The sequence below is a fragment of the Staurois parvus genome, unplaced genomic scaffold, assembly GCF_062004578.1.
Source record: "Staurois parvus isolate SC_StPar_1 unplaced genomic scaffold, SC_StPar_1.0 ptg000832l, whole genome shotgun sequence".
NCBI classification, from domain to species: Eukaryota; Metazoa; Chordata; class Amphibia; order Anura; family Ranidae; genus Staurois; species Staurois parvus.
Window position 1 is genome coordinate 4,173,648 of NW_028318628.1, and position 21,939 is coordinate 4,195,586.

At 41.1% G+C, this 21,939-nt stretch overlaps 1 protein-coding gene across 1 annotated transcript in view; it reads right to left on the reverse strand.

The window, feature by feature from the left end:
- Positions 1–16,673, reverse strand: part of LOC149443787 (src substrate cortactin-like) — a 64,967-nt gene extending 48,294 nt beyond the window's left edge. The window contains exons 1-5 of the mRNA XM_089655317.1: positions 16,528–16,673; positions 9,668–9,751; positions 9,101–9,174; positions 4,291–4,420; positions 1,248–1,358 (exon numbers count right to left, since the gene is read on the reverse strand). Of these exons, the coding sequence (XP_089511443.1) occupies positions 1,248–1,358; positions 4,291–4,420; positions 9,101–9,174; positions 9,668–9,751 (399 nt within the window). The 5' untranslated portion in view covers positions 16,528–16,673. The remainder of the gene's footprint in view (positions 1–1,247; positions 1,359–4,290; positions 4,421–9,100; positions 9,175–9,667; positions 9,752–16,527) is intronic.
- Positions 16,674–21,939: the final 5,266 nt, after the last annotated feature.

Sequence of the window (21,939 nt, forward strand, 5' to 3'; positions counted from 1 at the left end):
AAAAAAGTAAAAATAAGTATTTTATCTGTTCAAAACTCTTTATAAAGTGCACTTTAAAGGCATAAATACTGTACAGGGACATGATTAAAAATTAATTCGTAAATGCACTGAAAACCACTTAATCCGTTCCGGAGGTCAGAAAAAAGTAAAAAAAGTTTTATCTGTTCAAAACTCTTTATAGAGTGCACTTTAAAGGCATAGTACTGTACAGGGACATGATTAAAAAAAATCATAAATGCATTGAAAACCAATTAATCCGTTCGTATTGTGAAAAACATTTTGAAAAATGAAAATTACGTTAACCGAGGCGTTCGTAAACCGAGGTACGCCTGTACTAAATATATGTATATACTGTATATGTAACTTTGACTTCTTGAACATATATGCTGAATATGTATAAATTAAACATATTTAAAATTTGCAACAAAGTAGTGTAAGGCTACTTTCTCACTGATCCATGGCAAAAACGTGCTAAAAATGAATATGCGTTTGTATTTTATGCATTTCAATGGGGAGGTGCTTTTTTGGTGTGGCTTTTTCACCGCACCAAATCTGCACCAAAAATGCAGTAAGCAGGATTTTACTAAGCACAGTGGACCTGCAACTGATGAATGTGAAGAGTTCCATAGCATTACATGGTCGCGTGTTCTTTCTCTGCTTTTTTTTTAAGTGCAAAAGCAGAAGAAAAAAGGATCAATGTGAAAGCAGCCTTTTTATTACGATTTTTTACAGGACATGTTACTTAAAAACAGCAACAGAAATGCAACGCAGGTGTGTATTTTATGCATTTTGCAGCATTTTCCATTGATTTCAATAAGAAGGTGTGTTTTTGGTTTGTTTTCTTTTTCCGCACAAAACCTGCATACCAAATGCAGCAAACAGGATTTTAAAAATCGCACTTGACCAGCAACGGATCAGTGTTAAAAGTTCCATAGGAATACATGGTCACGCGTTTACTTCTGCTCTTTTTATCGCAAAAGCAGAAGAAAGATGGATCAGAGTGAAAGCAGCCTTAGGAGCAATGATGATTTGCAAAGTGTGGTAACCTACAACAACCAATCAGATTTCAGTTTATTGTAGACACATCTTTGAAGAGAAGATTTCTGGCTTTTGTCAATGAGTAATTGTACCATTACCGGGAACGCTCACAAACTGCTATGCTTGTGTTACCCAGAACTCTTATCTTGGGTAACAATGGAAGGTTTCCAGATTACCCCTGCTGATGGTTATCTGGAAGGTACACTCACCTTATCACATCTATCCTTTTGCACTCCATATTTGCCTCCAAAGCCTTTAGCTGCATCGGTCTGTGAGGAGTGTTTTTCCACTTCTGCCTTGTAGTCGTGACTCAGGGCACTCTTGTAAAGAGAAGAAGATATCAGTAAACTCTAAATGTAATTGTTGGGCACATAGATTTTTAATTGTGAGATTATATACAGTAGGATCTCACGTTCAGAAAAATGTAATGGTCTTTGGCTAAAAAAGGAAATTTTTCCTGAGTGACATTTAAAGAAAGTGGTTGCATTGTAGCAGTGTTAATTAACAAGCTGATAGTTCACAACAGTACAATAGCTAAATGGTTAGCATTTCCACCTGGCAGCGCTAGGGTCCTTGTTTCAAATCCCAACCATGGCACCCCCTGCCTGGAGTTTACATGTTCTCCCTGTGCCTGCGTGGGTTTCCCCCCACACTCCAAAGACATGCTGGTAGGTAAATTGGATCTAGTATATGTATGAATGTAAGTTAGGGACCTTAGATTGTACACTCCTTGAGGGTTAGGGACTGATGTGAATATAATATATACACACACACATATATATATATATAAATATATATATATATAAAAAGAGCTGCATAAATTGATGGCGATTGTAAGTCCCTGTAATAAACATATTCTATATGAGAATGGGTAGATCTGTGGTTTCTGGAAGATCATGACTCCGCCAGTCTTTATAATCTGTATTAGGTGGTAAAATGGGGCGGTAAGATTATAGATATTTGAATTACAGTTAGTGAATTTAGAGTGACACAAAACTCTGGTTTCTAAAAAGATTCTTCTACTTTTTAGTTTTGGACAGAGTGGAGAGGAATTTGGTAATCTGTCAGTTTTTATTCCTGTCTGTGCCCCTCCCTTAGGGAGATTCACCCAAATTTGGGTTGTCCCCATAAAAGTAACAGAGGGGAAATCTTCCAATGCGGACACTAGTTCTGGTGACCTAGGAGGCTCCTAGAGATTCCCCTAATTTGCATTGATTTTCCCTCACTTTCTACTTGGCTATGGAACAGGAAGTGAAGGTAAATCTCCCTAATTGAACAAAAATGGCTAAAACAAACCACAGGGGTTATAACCCTCCCTTACCCTAACCAAAATGAAAAAAAAAAGTTTTGCTTATAGTTCTACTTTAAAAAACTATCCTTGATTGCTTCTCAAAATCTCAATATTTAGTTATTTTTTACTGCTTTTATCTGACTTTCTGTTAGAGGGTGGCTACGTTTGTTTTCCATGATCCTGTTGTACGTAGGAATGTAGCCACCTTCTCACTTCTGCGATGGACTAAGTACTAGGTGTGACGATTGCGGCGTCAGACCCCAGCCCTTCTCACCAAACTTGTGACCAAAGGACTAGCCAATCTAAAACCGCGCTGTCACGTGCGTAACAATGCCACGCCCAGCTGCACAATGCACAAAGATTTTCCAGCTAATGGACAACAATCTGTGTATCTGCAGCCTGGGAGCGATTGTTACTGGGTCGGGTTATTTACGCAATTAACCCTTCACACTGCCACCACCTCCTATTTGTACAGAGAAAGAGTAAACTCGGCAATATCAGCAATAACACTATGATGTTGAATAATCGTCTGTATACCACTGTCCCCACAGGCAGGGTATATAGAGGTTTAAACATACACAGTAGCGCTCTTCAGAGACAGGGGTTCTTAGTTTGCATTCAAGAGCTTTAGAAGCAGTTCAACACTTTCAGAAAGTAAGATTTATTACTAAAAGGTCAAAAGGGTGCAATAAAAGTATTTACAGAAAAGGATGTAGCCAATATATATATATAAATATACAGAGAGCAATACCACAGCAAAGAGATAACAGAAAGAAGTTTAGAGAGATAAAGTACTTGCCAAAAGTCCTGGGTTAAGCAGATCAAGTTTTCTGAGCAAAAGGGCCTTATCTCCCAAAGTTAGTTCCGATGTTACAAAGGAGCTTCTTCAACTTCAACTCAACTCAGCTTTTTCTTAGCTTAGCTCCAAGCATAATAGCTTTTCTAGGAACTCAGCAGGGTGTCTCCTTGAAGCAGAGAACCAATCGCCTAATTTGGGGAGGGTGTTGGGCGGAGACCCAAGCTAGAACCAAAATCCCTCTCAAGTTGATACCAGGGCAATAACTTTCCCTGAATACATGTAACATTCTATCCACGAGTAGATTAATATGCAGAATCACCTGCCGAACGTCTAGATATGAAATATGACATACAAGCTGGGACGGTTCAGGAGATATCGTTTTCTGCTCTCCTGTAGATTCCAGCTCGGGGGTGTAATATATCAGACGACTTGTATTAAAGTGACCGGTCTGAATATATGCCTGGTTTTTATCTAAGTCTTCCATATCTCCAGATATAAAATTATATGGAAAAGGGGATTTTTAAATGTGAGACCGTTTTACGACTACCTGGAATGTCTTTGAAGCTCAGTGAAGGACTGGTTTTATGGCTTTACGATATCCCAGATTGGGAAGCTAACAGACATCTGGGCACCAGCTAGGTTGGAATTTGTAGCCATGGAGCTCTCCCACTGGGGCCTGTTGGCTTTTGAACTCAGCATACACACACAGACCACATTCCTGAGGGAGGGGGGAAATCGGAGGAGGGAGACTGATTTGGGAGTAGAAAATGATAGAAGATGGAGGCCTTTGCCAAAATGGAGGTTCGCATCCAGCTCTGTGTGCACGATTGCTACACTAGGGACTATGGGATTTGCAGTGTGCATCGAGCAGTGTACATGATCACAACTAACGTGCACTGCTCATTCCAAACAAATGAAAGTGAGAGGAGAAAAATATAGGTTCAGGAGCACACGGAGGAAGTTACAAGTAAGCAAAAAAACACAGTAAGAAACAATTTTATGATAACAAGATTATTAGGACAGCTGTTATTGGGACACAACGAGTAAAGGAAACCTTCTCAACCTGCAATAAGCACCTAACAAAGGATGCACCCCTCCCCCACTATATCCAAAACTGAACAAAAAAAAGGGCTAGAGTTCTACTTTAGGAATGCTGGTTTACCTTGTCCATCCTGTCTTTCTCTGTTCCAAATTGTCCTCCATATCCATATGAGGCTTTTGGACCTTCCTGTAACTCCTTCTTCTTTATTTGTTCATGTTCTTTAGAAACACTGCTTCTTAGCTGATTTATACTTTCCAAGAAAATAGTAATCAAAAAAGGTTACAGTCTATACATTTGTATATCTCATAATTCAATTATTGTTATGACCAAAAACAGCTTTATTCTGCTATCCCAACAGATGTTACACTCGAGCAGGTCAGTCTACACTTCCTTTTTCCTCTGCTGTAGGTGCCAGCTCTTCCTATGAAACATACACATTCCCAGCCCACCTGGGGGGTACAACTGCTTCTCAGCATGCAGAAGGATCATCTGGCTCTCTGAATGTAAATCTGTACTGAATGCAATATGGAGGCTGTCGTTACTGACCTCTTCTTCTGAAAGCAAACAGTTCAAACAGATCAAGGCTTCTGACTTTTTTATTATTATTATTATTATTATACAGGATTTATATAATGCCAACTGTTTGCTCAGTGCTTTACAATATAACGGGAGACAATACAGTTCAATACAAGTACCGTTAGGAGGGCCCTGCTCCTTGGAGCTTACAATGACTTTACCCTGAGTTTATTTTGTAGCATTATTGTCCTAGGTGAGAACCCAAAGAAAAAATGAAGGCAGAGCGAACCAGGCAACTAGCATTTTCAGAATGTGTACAAACAGTTTCTTCTAGTTTTGTGACTTTAAAGTGTTACTAAACCCACAAAAGTAAAATCAGTCTGCATATTGCTAGAGATATTTTTTTTCTCTTGGGAGAGTGCATGTGATCAGCACAGGGCCAATCCGCACTGTCCAGACAGAGGTCAGGGGTTCTGCATCTTCCTAGAGCAGAAAGAAAACTCCTCCTACAAGCTTTAACCGGTGCTCTGCTGAGCACTGATAGAAGTCACAAGACTGCTCTGACTGCTGATGAGAAAAGGTATTTAGTCGTTTATATTTACTAAAATAATTGCACTTCCATGTTGTGTGTACTGTAGGAGACCAGATAATGCAGGGTCCGGGGTTTAGTAACACTTTAAAGATGCCAAACATTGTGCCAAAATATGCTCTACTGTTAAAATAAAATTTTTATTATAAAACAGTTAAAACAAGTGTGATTTGAACTTAGTACCATACTTTTTACAGGTGTATTACATAATATAGATACATAAAACTTATTTCCATGTGTTTCACAGTCAATTCACTATGTATTCCTCTCCATTCAACAGTGAGTTCCCAGATGGAAATTAGTATCCACACAATTATGGCACGTTTTGTGGGTATGCACACCCCACTTCCGCAGGTTCTGTGAAACGACAAGATACAGGGGTTGATTTACTAAAACTGGAGCGTGCAAAATCTGGTGCAGCTCTGCATGGTAGCCAATCAGCTTCTAACTTCAGATTGTTCAATTAAAGCAGAACTTCACTCTCTCAATCAACATGGGCTATTTCTAATCCTTAGGCTGCTTCCATTAGTAAATATATAGAAAAGTATATCATATTTACTTGTGTTAACCTTTTTTTTGTATTCCTTCATTTGCTTCCTGGTTTCCATGCCTAGGCAAATGATGTGATACATCCCAGGGGTCTTCAGGAGGGGAGAGAGGGTTCTCAGCTCAACCAATGCCTGAGCTAAGGACAGATGGATTCCAGGAAGTAACTACTTCACAAATCATCTGCCCTTAGTCTACGTTCCCACCTACGCATTTTCTGCTGCGTTTTGCAGAAACACACAGCAATCCACTTAACATGATTTCCTATGGGACAGGTTCACATCTCTGTTTTCACCCCGTGCGTTTTTTGGAAAGGGTCAGGGACTTTTTTAAATGCAAAACATTGTGTTTTTGGTTCTATAGACTTCAATGGAGAAGCTGCAGAAAAGCATGTAGTGTGGTTTTTATGTGTTTTTGATGTGTTTTATTCTGCCCAGCGACAAGTTGAAAAATAAAAGAAAAACGCATCAAAAAGGCGTCAAAAACGTATGTGAAAAACGCAAAATGCACTGCAGAAAAGGATCAAACACAAACTGCATAAGCGTGAACCTAGCCTCAAGATGGCCACTGCCAGAAATGCCAGAAGGTGTTTTTTTAAGTGATTTCACAGCCAAATAAAGTATGGAGACATGATGGATGCATGGAGGAGTTTGTTTTGAATATTAAAAATGAATTATATAGCATTTTTGGTTTGTGGTGCTCAGATGCAGTGCTTTCTACTTTAAGCGTTGACAAAAAAAGCTGATTGGTTTCTATGCAGAGATGCACCAGATATGCACTCTCCAGTTTGAGAACATCAACCCCACGGTCTGAATTTTCCATTTCTAACTATATATATATATATATATATATATATATATATATATATACACTTTTACACATATTTATTTATACATCTCAAACTAAAATAGAAGGTTATTCCCCAACTGGAATTATTGGCCTGGGGACCACTATCTACTATCTACAACCAACCTTCCCCTAAAGGCCAATAACCAGAAGAAACTGTGTTTGTATCTATTGATCCTAGGAATGTTGGTGGCTATCCACACAATCCTGGCATCATATATATAGGAATTCAGAATGTGGTCAGCATTGGAAGCATAAGGGTCCATGCACACTGTACTTTAAAAAAAATGCCAGTCACCTTGCCAGAAAATGCTGTGCAAAAAACGCTCACATGTAGCATTTTTGTGCCAGTGTTAAGCAGTGTTTAGCTGTGTTTAGGAGCCATAGCGTTTAGAAACATTTTTACAACAAAACATTAGAGAAACAAAATGGCGTATAACAGAGCTCAGGAGCATTTAGCGCTTTTTAACTGCCAGAAAAATGCTCAGAAGCGCAAACTAGAAGGGTTTTTTATGCTTCTAAACGCTGGATTTAAAAAATGCCTCTATACTATTGTGCATGTACACATAGGATAACATTAGCTGCTTCAGCTTCTAGAGGCAAAAAAAACCCCCAAATAAACTAAACGGCTCCAGAAGCAGATGTGCATGGATCCTAATTATTTCACACAGTACAGGCTTTGCTTTAAAACCTTGTTCACGCGTGTTAATCATCACCCACACAGATGTCAGATTGGGAGCAGCATCTGTGTCCATGCAACTGCTGCGTTCCAATTGACATCAACAGGACTGCCTGCAAAGGGATGTACGGAACACCTGTGCATCCCCGTGTGGGTAAGCACAGTCCTCCAGGAGCAAAAGCTTCAGTACACCCAGGGCTGTGGATAAGGGGGTAACACCAGTCCTCCTGTACGGGGCCCAGGCCTGCAAGGGGGCCCAGGCAGCTGGGTGAATCGGATGTGGGCAGGAAGGGTGAGCAGGGAAATTACTGGAACCAATCCCCTGTATGGCTCTCTCTGCAGCAGCTGAAAGCTGGTTTCTTCTCCTCCCTCCCCCAGCTAGCTTTCAGCTGCTGCAGAGAGAAACATACAGGGGATCCGTTCCAGTAATTTACCAGTCCCTTCCATTCCCGAATGAACACAATGAGTGATTGGTACCAATCACTCACTGTGTTCATTCATAACTGAAGCATAGTAAACTGTTTTTTGTGGGGATGGGGGGGGGGCCCTGTTAGGTTGGCTGTATGGGGCCCTGTGGTATGGGGGGCCCTGTCAGGTTGGCTGTAAGGGTCCTTATGGTTTCTACCAGCAGCCCTGAGTACACCCCTGTGTGAAAGAGGCCTAAGTCTGGAGAAAATAATAAATGAGTAAATACATTTAATAAATGATATCTATATTGTCACCATTAAAGAACTGGAAAAAAGAGAGCTGCAAAAAGAACCCCAAAAAAACATACCTGTCAGAGTTAGAGCATCAAGGATTTTGATGTGCTGAACAAACAAATCACTTCCTTGCCTGTGTGCAGTTTTGCAATTAATGACAATTTGCCAGAAGTTTGAAAAATAGGAACAGCCATTGCTGTTAGAAAAGTAGGCATTGATAATGGTGATATGTTTTTGCTTCTGGGGCAATTATTCTAATTCTTACTATTCTACTGAGTGAGCCTATTATACAAATATGAGTGTTGCTATTTTAAATTAGGCAGAGCACAGCAGGATGATGCGCAAAAGTGTGGATGTGTTGGAAATGCAGGCACATGTTAACCGCTTGCCCACCACCCTATAGTAGAAGTACTGCTAAAGGGTGGCAGGGCTGCACAAAATCACATATACATAGGTGCTTTGCATCTGCAGGTAGGATGTGCACACTGCCATACCCATGCTGCTATTGGTGGCTAGAGATGTCAATCACCGAGGACCAGCCGGTAATTCCCAGCTGGTACTTGGCGATCGCGATGTAAAGCTAACAGGGGAGAGACCTGTGTGTAAACACATATAACCAAACCACAGCCCCTTCAGTTACATTTTTCTATCCATACAGGGCCTGCACTTTGTTTTTTAGTGGGATTGGCAGATTAAACACATGTACAGAAGCAGGACATACTTAAATGTTACATTTCCTTTAAAATAACACTTTCATGAGAGATGTGATGAGTTGATGACATTGATGACCTCTTTATGAAAACACTAGTTGACTTGCCGGCACGCTGATCCTCAGGCTTTATTACTTTCTGAGTTGCCAAGCCAGAGAAGTCAGAAGTCCCTACGTGCATACTTTTCTGAGTCAGAGAAACAACAAGAGCCAACATGACAGCCTGGTAACTAAAATTTAAGGAGAAAGCTGTATTGGTGGTCTCCATATTTCTATCATGACAGGTATTCTTTGAATAAAACTAGACATTCTGCTCAATTTTATCAACAAATTAGAAGACTTACTCTATATGCTGAGGACGGCCAGATCCTTGAATGGTTTTAGCCCCCCACCTTTGTTCTTCTTCACTGATGTCGTTCTATGAAAAGTACATTTTAATATAACAAATAGCACTAAAAGTAGCAAGTAAACATCTATTCTTTATTTCTGTCAGCACAACAAATTAGCATGTCAGTGTTTATTAAAGCTAAAGATCTTTGGTGTATTAGGCGTGTCAAAAAAATATTGGCTCTGTAATGAGTGGGAGCTGGCTGTCTGTCAGTTTAACAGCTTGGCCCCTCTCTCTGAATCAGGAGCACTGGCATTGGCGTCTGTGTGAATGAAGCCTGTAAACAGTGTATTCATTAATAGCATGTTGTTACAGTGGAATTTGTTGTATTGTGTATTTTCAGATCAAAATAAAATTGAAAAAGAAAAATTAAATAAAGAGGTTTATGAGGCTGCTGGAGATCATATTGTGTAAAGCTCAATTCACAGAATGAGAGATTCAACAGCCTCACAAATGCCCATATTTAAATTTGAATAATTTTTCTTTGCCGGAAAAAAAAAAAAAAAAAAAAGAGGTGACTTACCACGAAATCTGGATCAGTTTCCCAGTCATCTCCACCGTCGGTCTGAGTTACTGAAACATTATGTCCCACAGCTGCCTTCCACATCTGTTGTAAAAGCATGTATAGGATGAGACATTATTGAATGTTACCTGATAAATCTCAGAGAGCACCAAAAATATCTTTTGAATACCATTAAAATGGTTTTCCTGTTACAACTGAAGGCCATTATTTTCTTTTGGTGAAATTAATAAGTGTACATATGGAACTTCTTCTATGTAAATGTATAAACAATGGGAGAGATTTACTTAAATTGGTGCAGTCAGAATCTGGTGCAGCAGTATATGGTAGCAAATCAGCTTCAAACTTCAGCTTGTTCAGTTAAGCTTTGACAATAAAACCTGGAAGGTGATTGCTTTCTATGCAGAGCTGCACCAGATTTTTCACGCTCCAGTTTTAGTAAATAAATAGGTGCTAAGATATTCCTTAACCACATCCCGTCCGGCCCATGTACATAAACGGCCTGACAGGAGCAGTGCAGGAGCGGGTTGCCATTCATAAACGGCACCCGCATTTTCAGGCTATGCGCACTCCCTGGGAGTACCGATCGCTGTACGGGACCTCTGTGTGAGGTCCCGATCATGTGATCACTGATTGGCCAATCAGTGATCACATGAATAGTAGTAAGCAAGATGTCACTTGCTGACATCATTGCTTACTACTAGTGAAATCTGTGAATGATCACAGAGGTCACATGGTACAAAGCTATTCACAACAGCCTTGTACCATGTGACAAGCTGTGACCAATGACAGCTCTCACAGTATTCCTCAATGGCTGCAAGAATGCAGCCAGAGAAAATGTTTTGGGCCTAGCATTAGTGAGAATAAACATGGCCTCAGGGGTGGTGGTCAGTAGGAGGAAGAGTAGTGCCCCATCATTGGTATTAATGGGAGGAATAGTACCCCATAAGTGTTATCAGTGGAAGAAATAGTGCCCCATTGTAGGTGTCAGTGTCCCAAGGTCCGGATAAAGGCTAGCAAAGGGCCACATCCGGCTCTCGGGCTGCAATTTGGAGACCCCTGTTCTAATAGCTCAAATGTATGCTGACTCTCATGAACTGATCTTTGGGTATATTATTAAATGAAGATGGGGAATAACGAAAATAGGATTTTGAATGTAACCTACCATCTGAAGATAAATATAGTTAACTGCAAAAAATGTATTCTTTCTTTGTCAATATCAAAGGTCAATTTCTATGCCCTCAATTTTAATGTAAATGCTTCTAATAATGTCATATCTCCATCCCAGATAAAAAATATATCATCAATATATCTTTTTTTTCATACAACAAAAGAAGAGATAAGAATCTCAAAAAAACACATTCTTCTCCCATCTGGCAATAAATAGATTGGCCAGCATGGGAGCAAACTTGGCTTCCATATTTAAAATTCCCATTTAAGGATAGTATCTAGGCAGTAGTTTAAGAGTACGACTTATTCTACAGCAAACCATGTGAATAAAGAACAGATTACATGGTTTTATTATGATTGGATGTTTATAATAACATCAATATGCTCCATTAATTTGCTGTGATACCACACATTATATTTGTCCTAAAAAAGTAAATGTTACTATTTATACTGCAGGAGGAAGTGGAGAAAATGCTGCTTCTTTTAGTCATCATTAAACATATGTAGGCATTTCAGATAAACTGTAAATGCTTCTTTATTCTGTATTATTGTGAGTCTATGACTCAAGTTAATTCTATGTGATATCTTGCAACAGACCCAGACTGGCCATAGAGCACACCGGACAGTTGCCCGGTGGGGTGGGGCCACCAGGCCACATAACAAGAGCTGGCTAATGAAGGGGTCCAACCCCCAGACTGCAGACTGGTACCAGTCCGTGGCCTGTTGATGACCTGGCTGCACAACGGGCTGGACAGGGCCCAACACCCCTTTGTCCCTGGAAAAGTTGGCTGCTCAGTCTAAAATTGGCCTATTTTTTTGTCCCAGTCTGGACCTGATTCTTACCATAATTTCTATAGTAGCAAATGATATAAGTAATGCAAATAATTTCCAATTTAATACTGCATTTAATAGGACTAGTAAACCTTAATTTTAGCTTGCCTCACAAAAACTGCTGCCAATGCCTAAACCAATATTTCATTGATAGACATGCAGTCATGTCAACACACAGGCAACGAACAGTAAATAAAAGTGACTCAAAAGGAAAAATGACACTGCTCACAACAGCTTACAGTCTACTAGCATAAGTCAAAGGTGTTTACGATGTTGTTATGCTGGTCTTGCTGGGTTACCCTATTAAGGTTTGAAAATATATACAGTATGTACAACATTTTGGAACGTATTAGAATGAAGATATTTAAGCTTGAAGTAGACATTTATTTTTAACTTAAAACCACCCCTGCCCTGGCTCTATAGTCCCCAAAAGCTATCTACAGCTAAAAGCCCCCTTCTCAGGTGCCTGATGGCAGCTGCCTCACATTTTTACATCCCAGCTGGCAAAATAGCATCCAATAGACTTAAATTACTTCATCTGTAATGTTGCTTTAGCAGTATGGGTATGTTCCATTCAATGCTATGGCATGTTATTGTGCAGGTGTGGGAAGCAACTGACGGGATACACTCTATATTAGGAGAGTCTGTGAGCATTCCTGATACACAGAGCAGACCAGTTTTTATAATGACAATGGAGCCTAGTGGAGTTCACACGGAGACTGGCTCTACTAGTGTAACCTACAGGGCTGGGCTATTGGTTTGACAGCAGGGTCCTCAGATGTCCTGATATTAAAAGAAGCTCCAGCTCAGCTATGCTTCCTACCCCCTCCACAGTGCCTGAAGTAGGAGTCTCTCTTGTCCTAGAGTTAGACTTGAATAGAGGAGAGAAGCATGACTACAACTCTCAGCCAGTAGTCAGGGAAAATGGGGTAAACAAGATATCATGATACCTAGTTTGATATCAACAACAGTTTGAGTTATAAATATTTCCACCATTAAAAAGGTATAAATATTGATGCAATATGCAATGGTGAGGTGCACCCTGACAAGTTATGGTGAGGAGGGCCAAAAGGAACCAAAAATCCCTGTACTGAGTCACTGCAAAGCACAGTAGAGCCTTTGTAAAGCAGATGATATTTCAATTGTTTGACTAAACTCACACAGTAGCAAAATTGTAATTTTTTATATTTTATGACAGGGCTAAAACAGACACCACCGAGAAGAGTTGTATGTTTTCTACACTTGCTAGCCATTTCCTCTTCATAAAATGCAGTCATATTGCTACCAAGCTACATTTCTGTAAACTACAAATAGAGGAAAGTACGATTAGTACAATATGGTCTAAAGTGGAAATGATTAAATAAAAGCACAAATGCTCCATATATAGCAGTGATAGTCTGACATATCACCAGCTCCTAGCATTTCTTATACCAGAACTGCACTATACTATAGCTCTAGTCTTGTTTTGGACATTCAGTGTAATTATATTTTTATAATTCAGCTAAACATTGCACTAAACTATCCTTTTTCATAAACTCAATGTAATTTTGTAGAAAAACAGCACAATCTAATCAGTCCTGTCTTCAGAAACTATTTGTTCCATCTGAATTTATTCTCTCTTAAGAAGAGGAGATTAAGGGGGGATATGATCAACATGTATAAATACATCAGTGGTTCATATAGTGAACTCGGTGTAGAGTTATTCACCCTGAGGTCATCACAGAGGACAAGGGGGCACTCTTTACATCTGGAGGAAAAGAGATTCAATCTCCAAACACGGAAAGGTTTCTTCACAGTAAGAGCTGTGAAAATGTGGATAGACTCCCTCAAGAATTGGTTCTGGCCAGCTTAGTGGATTGCGTTAAAGGCCTGGATTCTTTCTTAGATACTCGGAATATAACTGGATACTAACATTTATAGTTAAAGTTGATCCAGGGAATATCCGATTGCTTCTCGGGGAATCAGGAAGGAATGCTTTGCTGGGTTTTTTTTTCCTTCCTCTGGATCAATGGTGGGTATAGGATTATAACTTTTTTTTTTTTTTTTTTTTTTTCTTTTGGTTGAACTGGATGGATTTTTGTCTTTTTTCTAACTGTGTAACTATGTACAATGTATTATCCCCACCTAAAAATAAATCATATTTTTATATGCATTGTGCAGACTATTGTTTTACCCAGTCATATTGGAATCCTGGCAGCTACTAATAGTGATTGTTAGCCTAAAGCTACATGTAAACACAAGAGGAATATCATCCGATCAAGCTTTTTTTCTTGATCTCTCAATAACTGTAGATCAGAGCCAGGGGCGGACTGACAACTCATGGAGCCCCCGGGCAATAGGGGATCATGGAGCCCCTGCGTCCTTGCCCAAACTAAAAAAAGCCTATGAAAAAGGTACCAGGGGCATATCATGGGGCCCCCTACTGACCCCGGGCCCTCGGGCAGTGCCCGAGTTTCCAAATGGTCAGTCTGCCCCTGATCAGAGCATACAGGAGCAGTAGAATCTCAGAGAGGATTCACCAATGGGCTGTGTTGAATTTTCCCAGCTGATCACTAATGTTCAGGAAAGGCTGTCATTGGGGGGATATAAAACCTTGAGGCCCCATTTACACTAAAGCAATCCACTGTGATATATTATAGCACACATTAACTGATGCTGTATTAGGCTCTGTTCACACTGGCATAGTTAATCGCCATGTTTGCCCACATGGGATGCACTGGTGTTGTATGCATCTTTGTGCAGGCATTGTTGTGATGATGGACACAACCGCTGCTCCCAATTTTACATCCATGTAGGTACGTGTACCCAAACTCACCATTTCTACGTGTGGGGACGCACCAACACAGATGTCATATTGGGAGTAGCAGCTGTATCCATGCAGCCAAGAAATGGCAAACCCAGATACTTCTGCGCTTAGGGATGGACTCTGTATAGTTGGGACCATATCACGAAATTCTTGGGATATGCATGCCTTGCTGCCCTCCAAAAACCAGGAAAGTCCAAATATACTGAATAGAGAAAAAAAGAGGACAGACTGGCCTAGTACATTACCTTAAGAAATGTGTTTATTAAATGTTAAAATTAGGTATTGTACTCACAAAATGACAATACAGTCAAAAGCACATTGTTAAGGAACAGCTCTGTCCAATTCGCACTATGTATCTGACCGTAATGGGAACTCTGGACCTCCAACAGGCTGACGCGTTTTGAGGACATGGCTCTGAAGAAGAGGCAAGTCCTCGAAATGCATCAGCCTGTTGGAGGTCCAGAGTTCCCATTACGGACATATAAGTAGTGCTTATCCACGCAGCTACTGCATTCCAATAGACATGAATGGGACTGCCTGCATGGGGATGCACGGAGCACCTGTACATACCCTGCAATCAAACACAGCCCCTCGCACAGATGTATGCTTAAAGTGGAACTTCATTCTCTCAATCAACATTGACTATTTCTAATCCTTATGCTGCTAGCAATAGTAAATAGAAAGGAAAGTATATCATATTTACTTGATTTAAACTTTTTTCTTTTACATTTCTTCAGTTACTTCCTGGTTCACATGCCAAGGCAAATGATCTCATATATCCCAGCAGTCTTCAGGAGAGGAGGGAGGGTTCTCAGCTCAGTTAATGCCTGAGCTAAGAGCAGATGGATTCCAGAAAGTAAATGCTACATGAATCACCTGCCCTTACTCAAGTTGGCCACTGCCAGAAATGCTAGGGGTGTTTATCAAAGTTATGCCTCAGCAAAATAAAGCATGGAGACATGGATGGATGGGTGAGTTTGTTTTGACTATTAACAATTAATTAAATAGCGGTTTTGGTGCTCAGATGCAGTGCGCTCCTGTGAAAGAGGCCTTAAAGCGGAGCTCCGGTTAAACCTAAAAAAAATAAATCACTGCTGCAAAAACTATAGCTGGTGACTTTTAAAAAACAGCCACTCACCTGTCCCATGATCCAGCGGTGTACTCACCACAGCCACTTTTACCGGCCATCCTCCCTGGTGCCGACTTTCTAAGTGTGGGCACCCGGCTGCGACAGCTTGCAGCTTCACAGCCGGGTGCCCACTGCGCATGTGTGAGAAGACTGCAGGGAGGGAGGGGGGAGGACAACTTCCGCTTCCGATCACCTAGGCAGTGGCAGTGGAAGTGGGAGCAGGTATCTGTCAAAATCGAGTACCTGCCCCCCCTCAAGGAGGAGCAGAGGACCAGTACTTAAAGCGGAACTTCTCCTTTTGGGTGGAACTCCGCTTTAAGGTAGCCAATTCATTATAAATAAGCTGCCAACAGACAAAAGAAGGTGCATGACTCTTTTTCAAAATGCAGCTCACCACAATGTACGGTATGTATTGTGCTCTACTGTATAAAGCTTTGGGTGCCATTCACAATGAATGGCACAGAATTGGCAATGAATAGCACCACAACACAACACGGCACACATAAAACTGGTATGATGGCATGTGTAGTGGAAATGCATTTTAATATTTGGGCATCTTGGTCCAGATTGTCACAATGCACAAGTGCGAATGTTGGTTCTCCTGCTGACAATGTTAGCTGGCTGTCATGCTGATTCTGTGGTTTAAATTCTTCCTGAAGCACTGATCTGGAACATGTATACAGATTAGGAATCCTGATGTCACTCTGCCTATGTAAACTACCTGTTTGATCATGGCCACGGACAGAAAGTATTAAAGCCAGAGACAACCCAGCAGAAGAAGGTCACTAATGGTGGCCGCAGTATTATTCTCAGCTTAGGTTCCCCATATCCAAATCAATGTATTTGAGAAAGACTGACAACTATGCATGCATATATATGACTACCATTTATCATCTACAAACATAAATCTAAGGGTAAAGTCCTTACCTTTGAGATTCTGTTGTACTTTGGTCTTTGAATGTGAGTTTCTCTCTCTTCGATATGCTGTATTCAATAATCTGTTAAAGTTGTTCTGTTTCCTATAATGTGTGGTTGGGTGACTATTTCGTCTCTGCTGACTTCCTGTTGTCACAGTTCCTCTCTTTCATTTCATGGCTCTAAAATTTGACTTCCCCTTCTGTGGTTCTTGTGTCACAGCACTTGATACGTACAGTATACAGATCTGACTCCAGTTAGTATGCTATTATTTCAATGTGACATTGTTATTGGCAAATGAAGGAACAGACAAGTAGAATAGATTTTTATCTCAAACTTTTATAAATAGTTCAGGTGTATTCATGCTGATATTTGGATTACAATAAAGAAAGTTAAATATTATGCCTTAAAACGAAAGTTCAGTGAAAGGTAGGCATGCAAGCAGAGCATTGATAAGGTAGAAAGTTAAAGTGTTACTAAACTCACAACAGTAAAATCAATCTGTATATGCAGTAAAGCATGCTTGGTATACTCACTGTGGAACTTATGGGGTTATTCCTCCGCACTGTGTAAAAAGGATGTTTCATCCTGTCTTCTCTGATCCTCCCCTTCTTCCACATTCCCCAATTCATCTCCTGATAGAAGAGAGCCTCTTGCACTTCCATGTTCCGTGTACTGTGGGAGAACAGATAGAGTGGATGCAGGGACCTGGGTTTAGTAACACCTTAACCCCTTGACGCCAATGTCACACAGAACTGGGCTTTTTTCTGTGGGGCCGCATATTTGCATACCTGTCTTTGTGCTGGGAGCGTGCTGCACAGCACAAACACTGGGGTGTCACTGAGAGCCCCGGGTCCCATTCTAACTATCGGGACCCAAGACTCCCGTTTCAGGGTCACATGAGTGCTGTGATAGCCTCTGCTTGGCTATCACAGTGCTCAGTTACTGTGAAGCCTGCCCCCCTTGGTTTTTTTTTTTCTCTCTGAATATAGGAGAGAGAGAGATTGTATCTCTTTCTCTCCTTGCATAGAGAGAAAAAAAACAACTGTTTGTAAAAATAAATAAATATTATAAAATAAAAGAAAAAATAAAAAAAAAATACCTAGATCAAGGTTCGATCTAGTTCAGTGCCAGGGTTAGTGTTTGAGTCAAAGTCAGGGTCAAAGGTCAGGATTTTTTTTTTTTAAATTGGTATCAGTGTCAGTGTGTTTTAGGTAAAAAAAAAGAAAAAGAAAAAAAGTGCACTGTGGTTTCTGGGCTGTAGTACGGGTACAAACAAATAACATATATTGTACATATATGGTATCACTGCGATCATCAAGAGCTGGAAAATTTATTTTGGGTTGTTCTTTGGTGGTAGGTTGTGGTAGTAACAAGAAACACACAGTTAAATTTAAAAAAATGATTTTTTTTTTACTATTTTGGGCCAGTTTTCCTTTGATAAAAAAAATAGGAGATATACATCACCATTTACCACCAAATGAAAGCCCAATTTATCCTGAAAAAAACCAAGGTATAATCCACCTGGATGCACAAAGCAATTGTGATGATATGTATGGTTTTACTAATAAATGTCAAAGTTGTAAAATTTTACTTAGGCTTTAAGATTTGTTTTACCCTTAGGCATGAAGGGGTTAAGCAAGGTGCTAGCTGAAAAGCCCAGCAATGTAACATGTAATGAAGTCAAAGAGTTCATCTATTACTACCTATAGTAATTTCATAATAGGGTCTCTTAATAATAGGGCGAAAAAAAAATAAATACAGTCTAATGTTGCTAATTGTTCATATAACATGCAAATTCAGAATGAGATGTTATCACTTTAAAGGGTTAGTTCACCTTTACCAAACATTGCCTGTGCAGGTAAGGGGTGTCTGTAGATAAAAACAAACTGGGCAGCTTTTGCCAAAAGCCCTTGCTACAGCTGCAAGAAAAAGTATGTGAACCCCTTGGGATTATGTGGAGTTTTGCAAGAACTGGGCATAAAATGTGCTCTGAATGTCATCTAAGTCACAACAATAGAAGAACACAGTCTGCTGAACATAATACTACACAAACATTGATGTTGCCATGGTTTAATTGCACATAACATGTAAACATTCACAGTGCAGGGAGGAAAAAGTATGGACTTAATAACTGGTTGACCCTCCTTTGGCAGCAATAACCTCAACCAAACGTTTCCTGTAGTTGCAGATCAGACCTGCACAACGATCTGGAGTAATTTTGGACCACTCCTCTTCACAAAACTGTTTCAGTGTAGCAATATTCTTGGGATTCTCCTCTTACCTATCCCGACGCTCCTTCAGCGTTTCCTACAACGGAGCCACCTCCCCTTCCCTCCCCCTCTCTGTTGGGGTCCCCCAGGGCTCTGTCCTTGGACCCCTTGTCTTCTCCATCTACACCTCCTCCCTTGGCAAACTCATACACTCCCACGGCTTCAACTACCACCTCTGACCACCACGCTGATGACACTCAAATTTACCTCTCCGCCCGCATCACTCACCTCCTAAACGACATCTCTGACTGGATGTCGCTCCATTTCCTCAAGCTTAACCTCTCCAAAACCGAGCTTCTCGTCTTCCCCCCTGCCAGCGCCCCCCCATCCTATCCATCACTACTAACAACACCACCATCAATCCCGCCCAGCAAACCAAAGTCCTTGGTGTCATCCTGGACTCAAACCTCTCTTTCCAACCTCATGTCAAATCACTTACAAACACATGCAGGCTCCACCTTCGCAATATTGCCAAAATACGCACCTTCCTTACCCCAGACACCACTAAACTACTCGTACACTCCCTGATTATCTCACGCCTGGACTACTGCAACTCCCTCCTCACCGGCCTACCCCAGTGCAGGCTCTCCCCGCTTCAGACCATCCTGAACTCAGCGGCTAGACTCATCCACCTCACCAACCGCTCCACCTCTGCCACCCCCCTCTGCCTCTCCCTCCACTGGCTCCCTATCGCCCAACGCATCAAATTCAAACTACTCACTCTGACCTACAAAGCCGTTCACAACACTGCCCCTAACTACCTCACCAACCTGATTCCCAGGTATCACCCTACCCGTACCCTTCGCTCTTCACAAGACCTCCTTCTATCTTGCCCCGTGGTCTCCTCCTCCCACGCACATCTGCAAGACTTCTCCAGGTCCTCCCCCATCCTCTGGAACTCACTACCCCAATCCATCAGACTGTCACCTTCCCTCCTCACCTTCAGGCGCTCCCTGAAAACCCACCTCTTCAGGGAAGCCTACCCCACCCTCACCTAACTGCCACTCTCCTTCATTCCTCCTACCACTCCATCCCCCACAGCCACTTCCTCCTGTACCACTACCCCCTCCCTCCTAGATTGTAAGCTCGAAAGTGTAGGGCCCTCTAACCCCTCGTGTGCTGTTTGTAGTTGCTGTACTGTTTCATGTATTGTCCCCCCCCTCTATTGTACAGCGCTGAGCAAACCCTTTGGCGCTATATAAACTTAATGTAATGTAATAATAATGGATGTCTGGTGTGAATCGCTCTCTTAAGGTCATGCCACAGCATTTCAATCGGGTTGAGGTCAGGACTCTGACTGGGCCACTCCAGAAGGCGTATTCTGTGCTGTTGCAGCCATTGTTTTGTTGAATTGCTTGTATGCTTTGGGTCATTGTCCTGTTGCATCACCCATCCTCTGCGGAGCTTCAGTTGGCGGACAGATGGTCGTACGTTTTCCTGCAAAATGTCTTGATAAACTCTGGAATTCATTTTCCCATCAATGACAACAATCCGTCCAGGCCCTGAGGCAGCAAAGCAGCCCCAAACCATGATGCTCCCTCCGCCATGTTTTACAGTGGGGATGAGGTTTTGATGTTGGTGTGCTGTGCCTTTTTTTCTCCACACATAGTGTTGTGTGTTCTTCCCAAACAACTCAATCTTGGTTTCATCTGTCCACAGTATATGTTGCCAGTAGTGCTGTGGAACATCCAGGTGCACTTTGGCAAACTTCAAACGTGCTGCAATATTCTTTTTGGACAGCAATGGCTTCCTCTGTGGTGTCCTCCCATGTACTCCATTCTTGTTTAATGTTTTCCTTATTGTAGATGTGTCAACAAAAATGTTAGCATGTGCCAGAGATATCTGTAGGTCTTTAGCTGACACTGTGGGATTCTTCTTTACTTCATGCAGCATTCTGCGCTGCGCTCTTGCAGTCATTTTTACAGGACGACCACGTCTAGGGAGAGTAGCAACAGTGCTAAACTTTCTCCATTTGTAGACAGTCTGTCTTACCGTGGACACATGAACATCAAGGCTTTTGGAGATACTTTTGTAACTCTTTCCAGCTTCATGCAAGTCAACAATTCTTGATCGTAGGTCTTCTGAGAGCTCTTTTCTGCGAGGCATGGTTCACATCAGACAGTGCTTCTTGAAACCAGTAAACCCAAACAGGTGTGTGTTTTTTAAGGGCAGGACAGCTGTCAGCAACACATCCAATATCATCACACTGATTGGAGTCAAGGTTGGCTCACTCCTGGCTCCAATTAGCTCTGGGAGAAGTCATTAAGCTAGGGCCTCACATACTTTTTCCTCCCTGCACTGTGTTTGTTTACATGTTATGTGCAATTAAACCATGGCAACATCAATGTTTGTGTAGTATTATGTTCAGCAGACTGTGTTCTTCTATTGTTGTGACTTAGATGACATTCAGAGCACATTTTATGCCCAATTCATGCAAAACTCCACATAATCCCAAGGGGTTCACATACTTTTTCTTGCAACTGTAGCAAGAGCTTTTGGCAAAAGCTGCCCAGTTTGTTTTTATCTACAGACACCCCTTACCTGCACAGGCAATTTTTGGTAAAGGTGAACTAACCCTTTAAAGTGATAACATCTCATTCTGAATTTGCATGTTATATGAACAATTAGCAACATTAGACTGTATTTATTTTTTTTTCGCCCTATTATTAAGAGACCCTATTATGAAATTACTATAGGTAGTAATCCCAAGGGGTTCACATACTTTTTCTTGCAACTGTATAAGTGTCTTAGCAATGCACTAGTAAGGCTAGTTTGACACTGATCCTAGCAAAAATATACCATGTTTGCAGTTTTTTTTTACTGGACATGTGACTCAAAAACCTGCACCAAAAATGCACGGTGGGTACATTTTTGGTGCGTTTTTCACATGTTTTCCATTGATTTCAATGAGGAGGTGCATTTTTGGTGCAGATTTTTAACTGCAGCAAACCTGGACCAAAAATGCAGCAAGCAGGATTTTAAAAAACGCACCAGACCCGCAATGGATTAGTGTGAAGAGTTCCATAGGAATACATGGCCACGTGATTTTCTTCTGATTTTTTTAAATGCAAAATTGCAAGAAAAACAGATCAGTGTGAAAGGAGAGGATGAGATGATGCCATTTCTGAGATTTTCATAGCCAGGCTTTGGG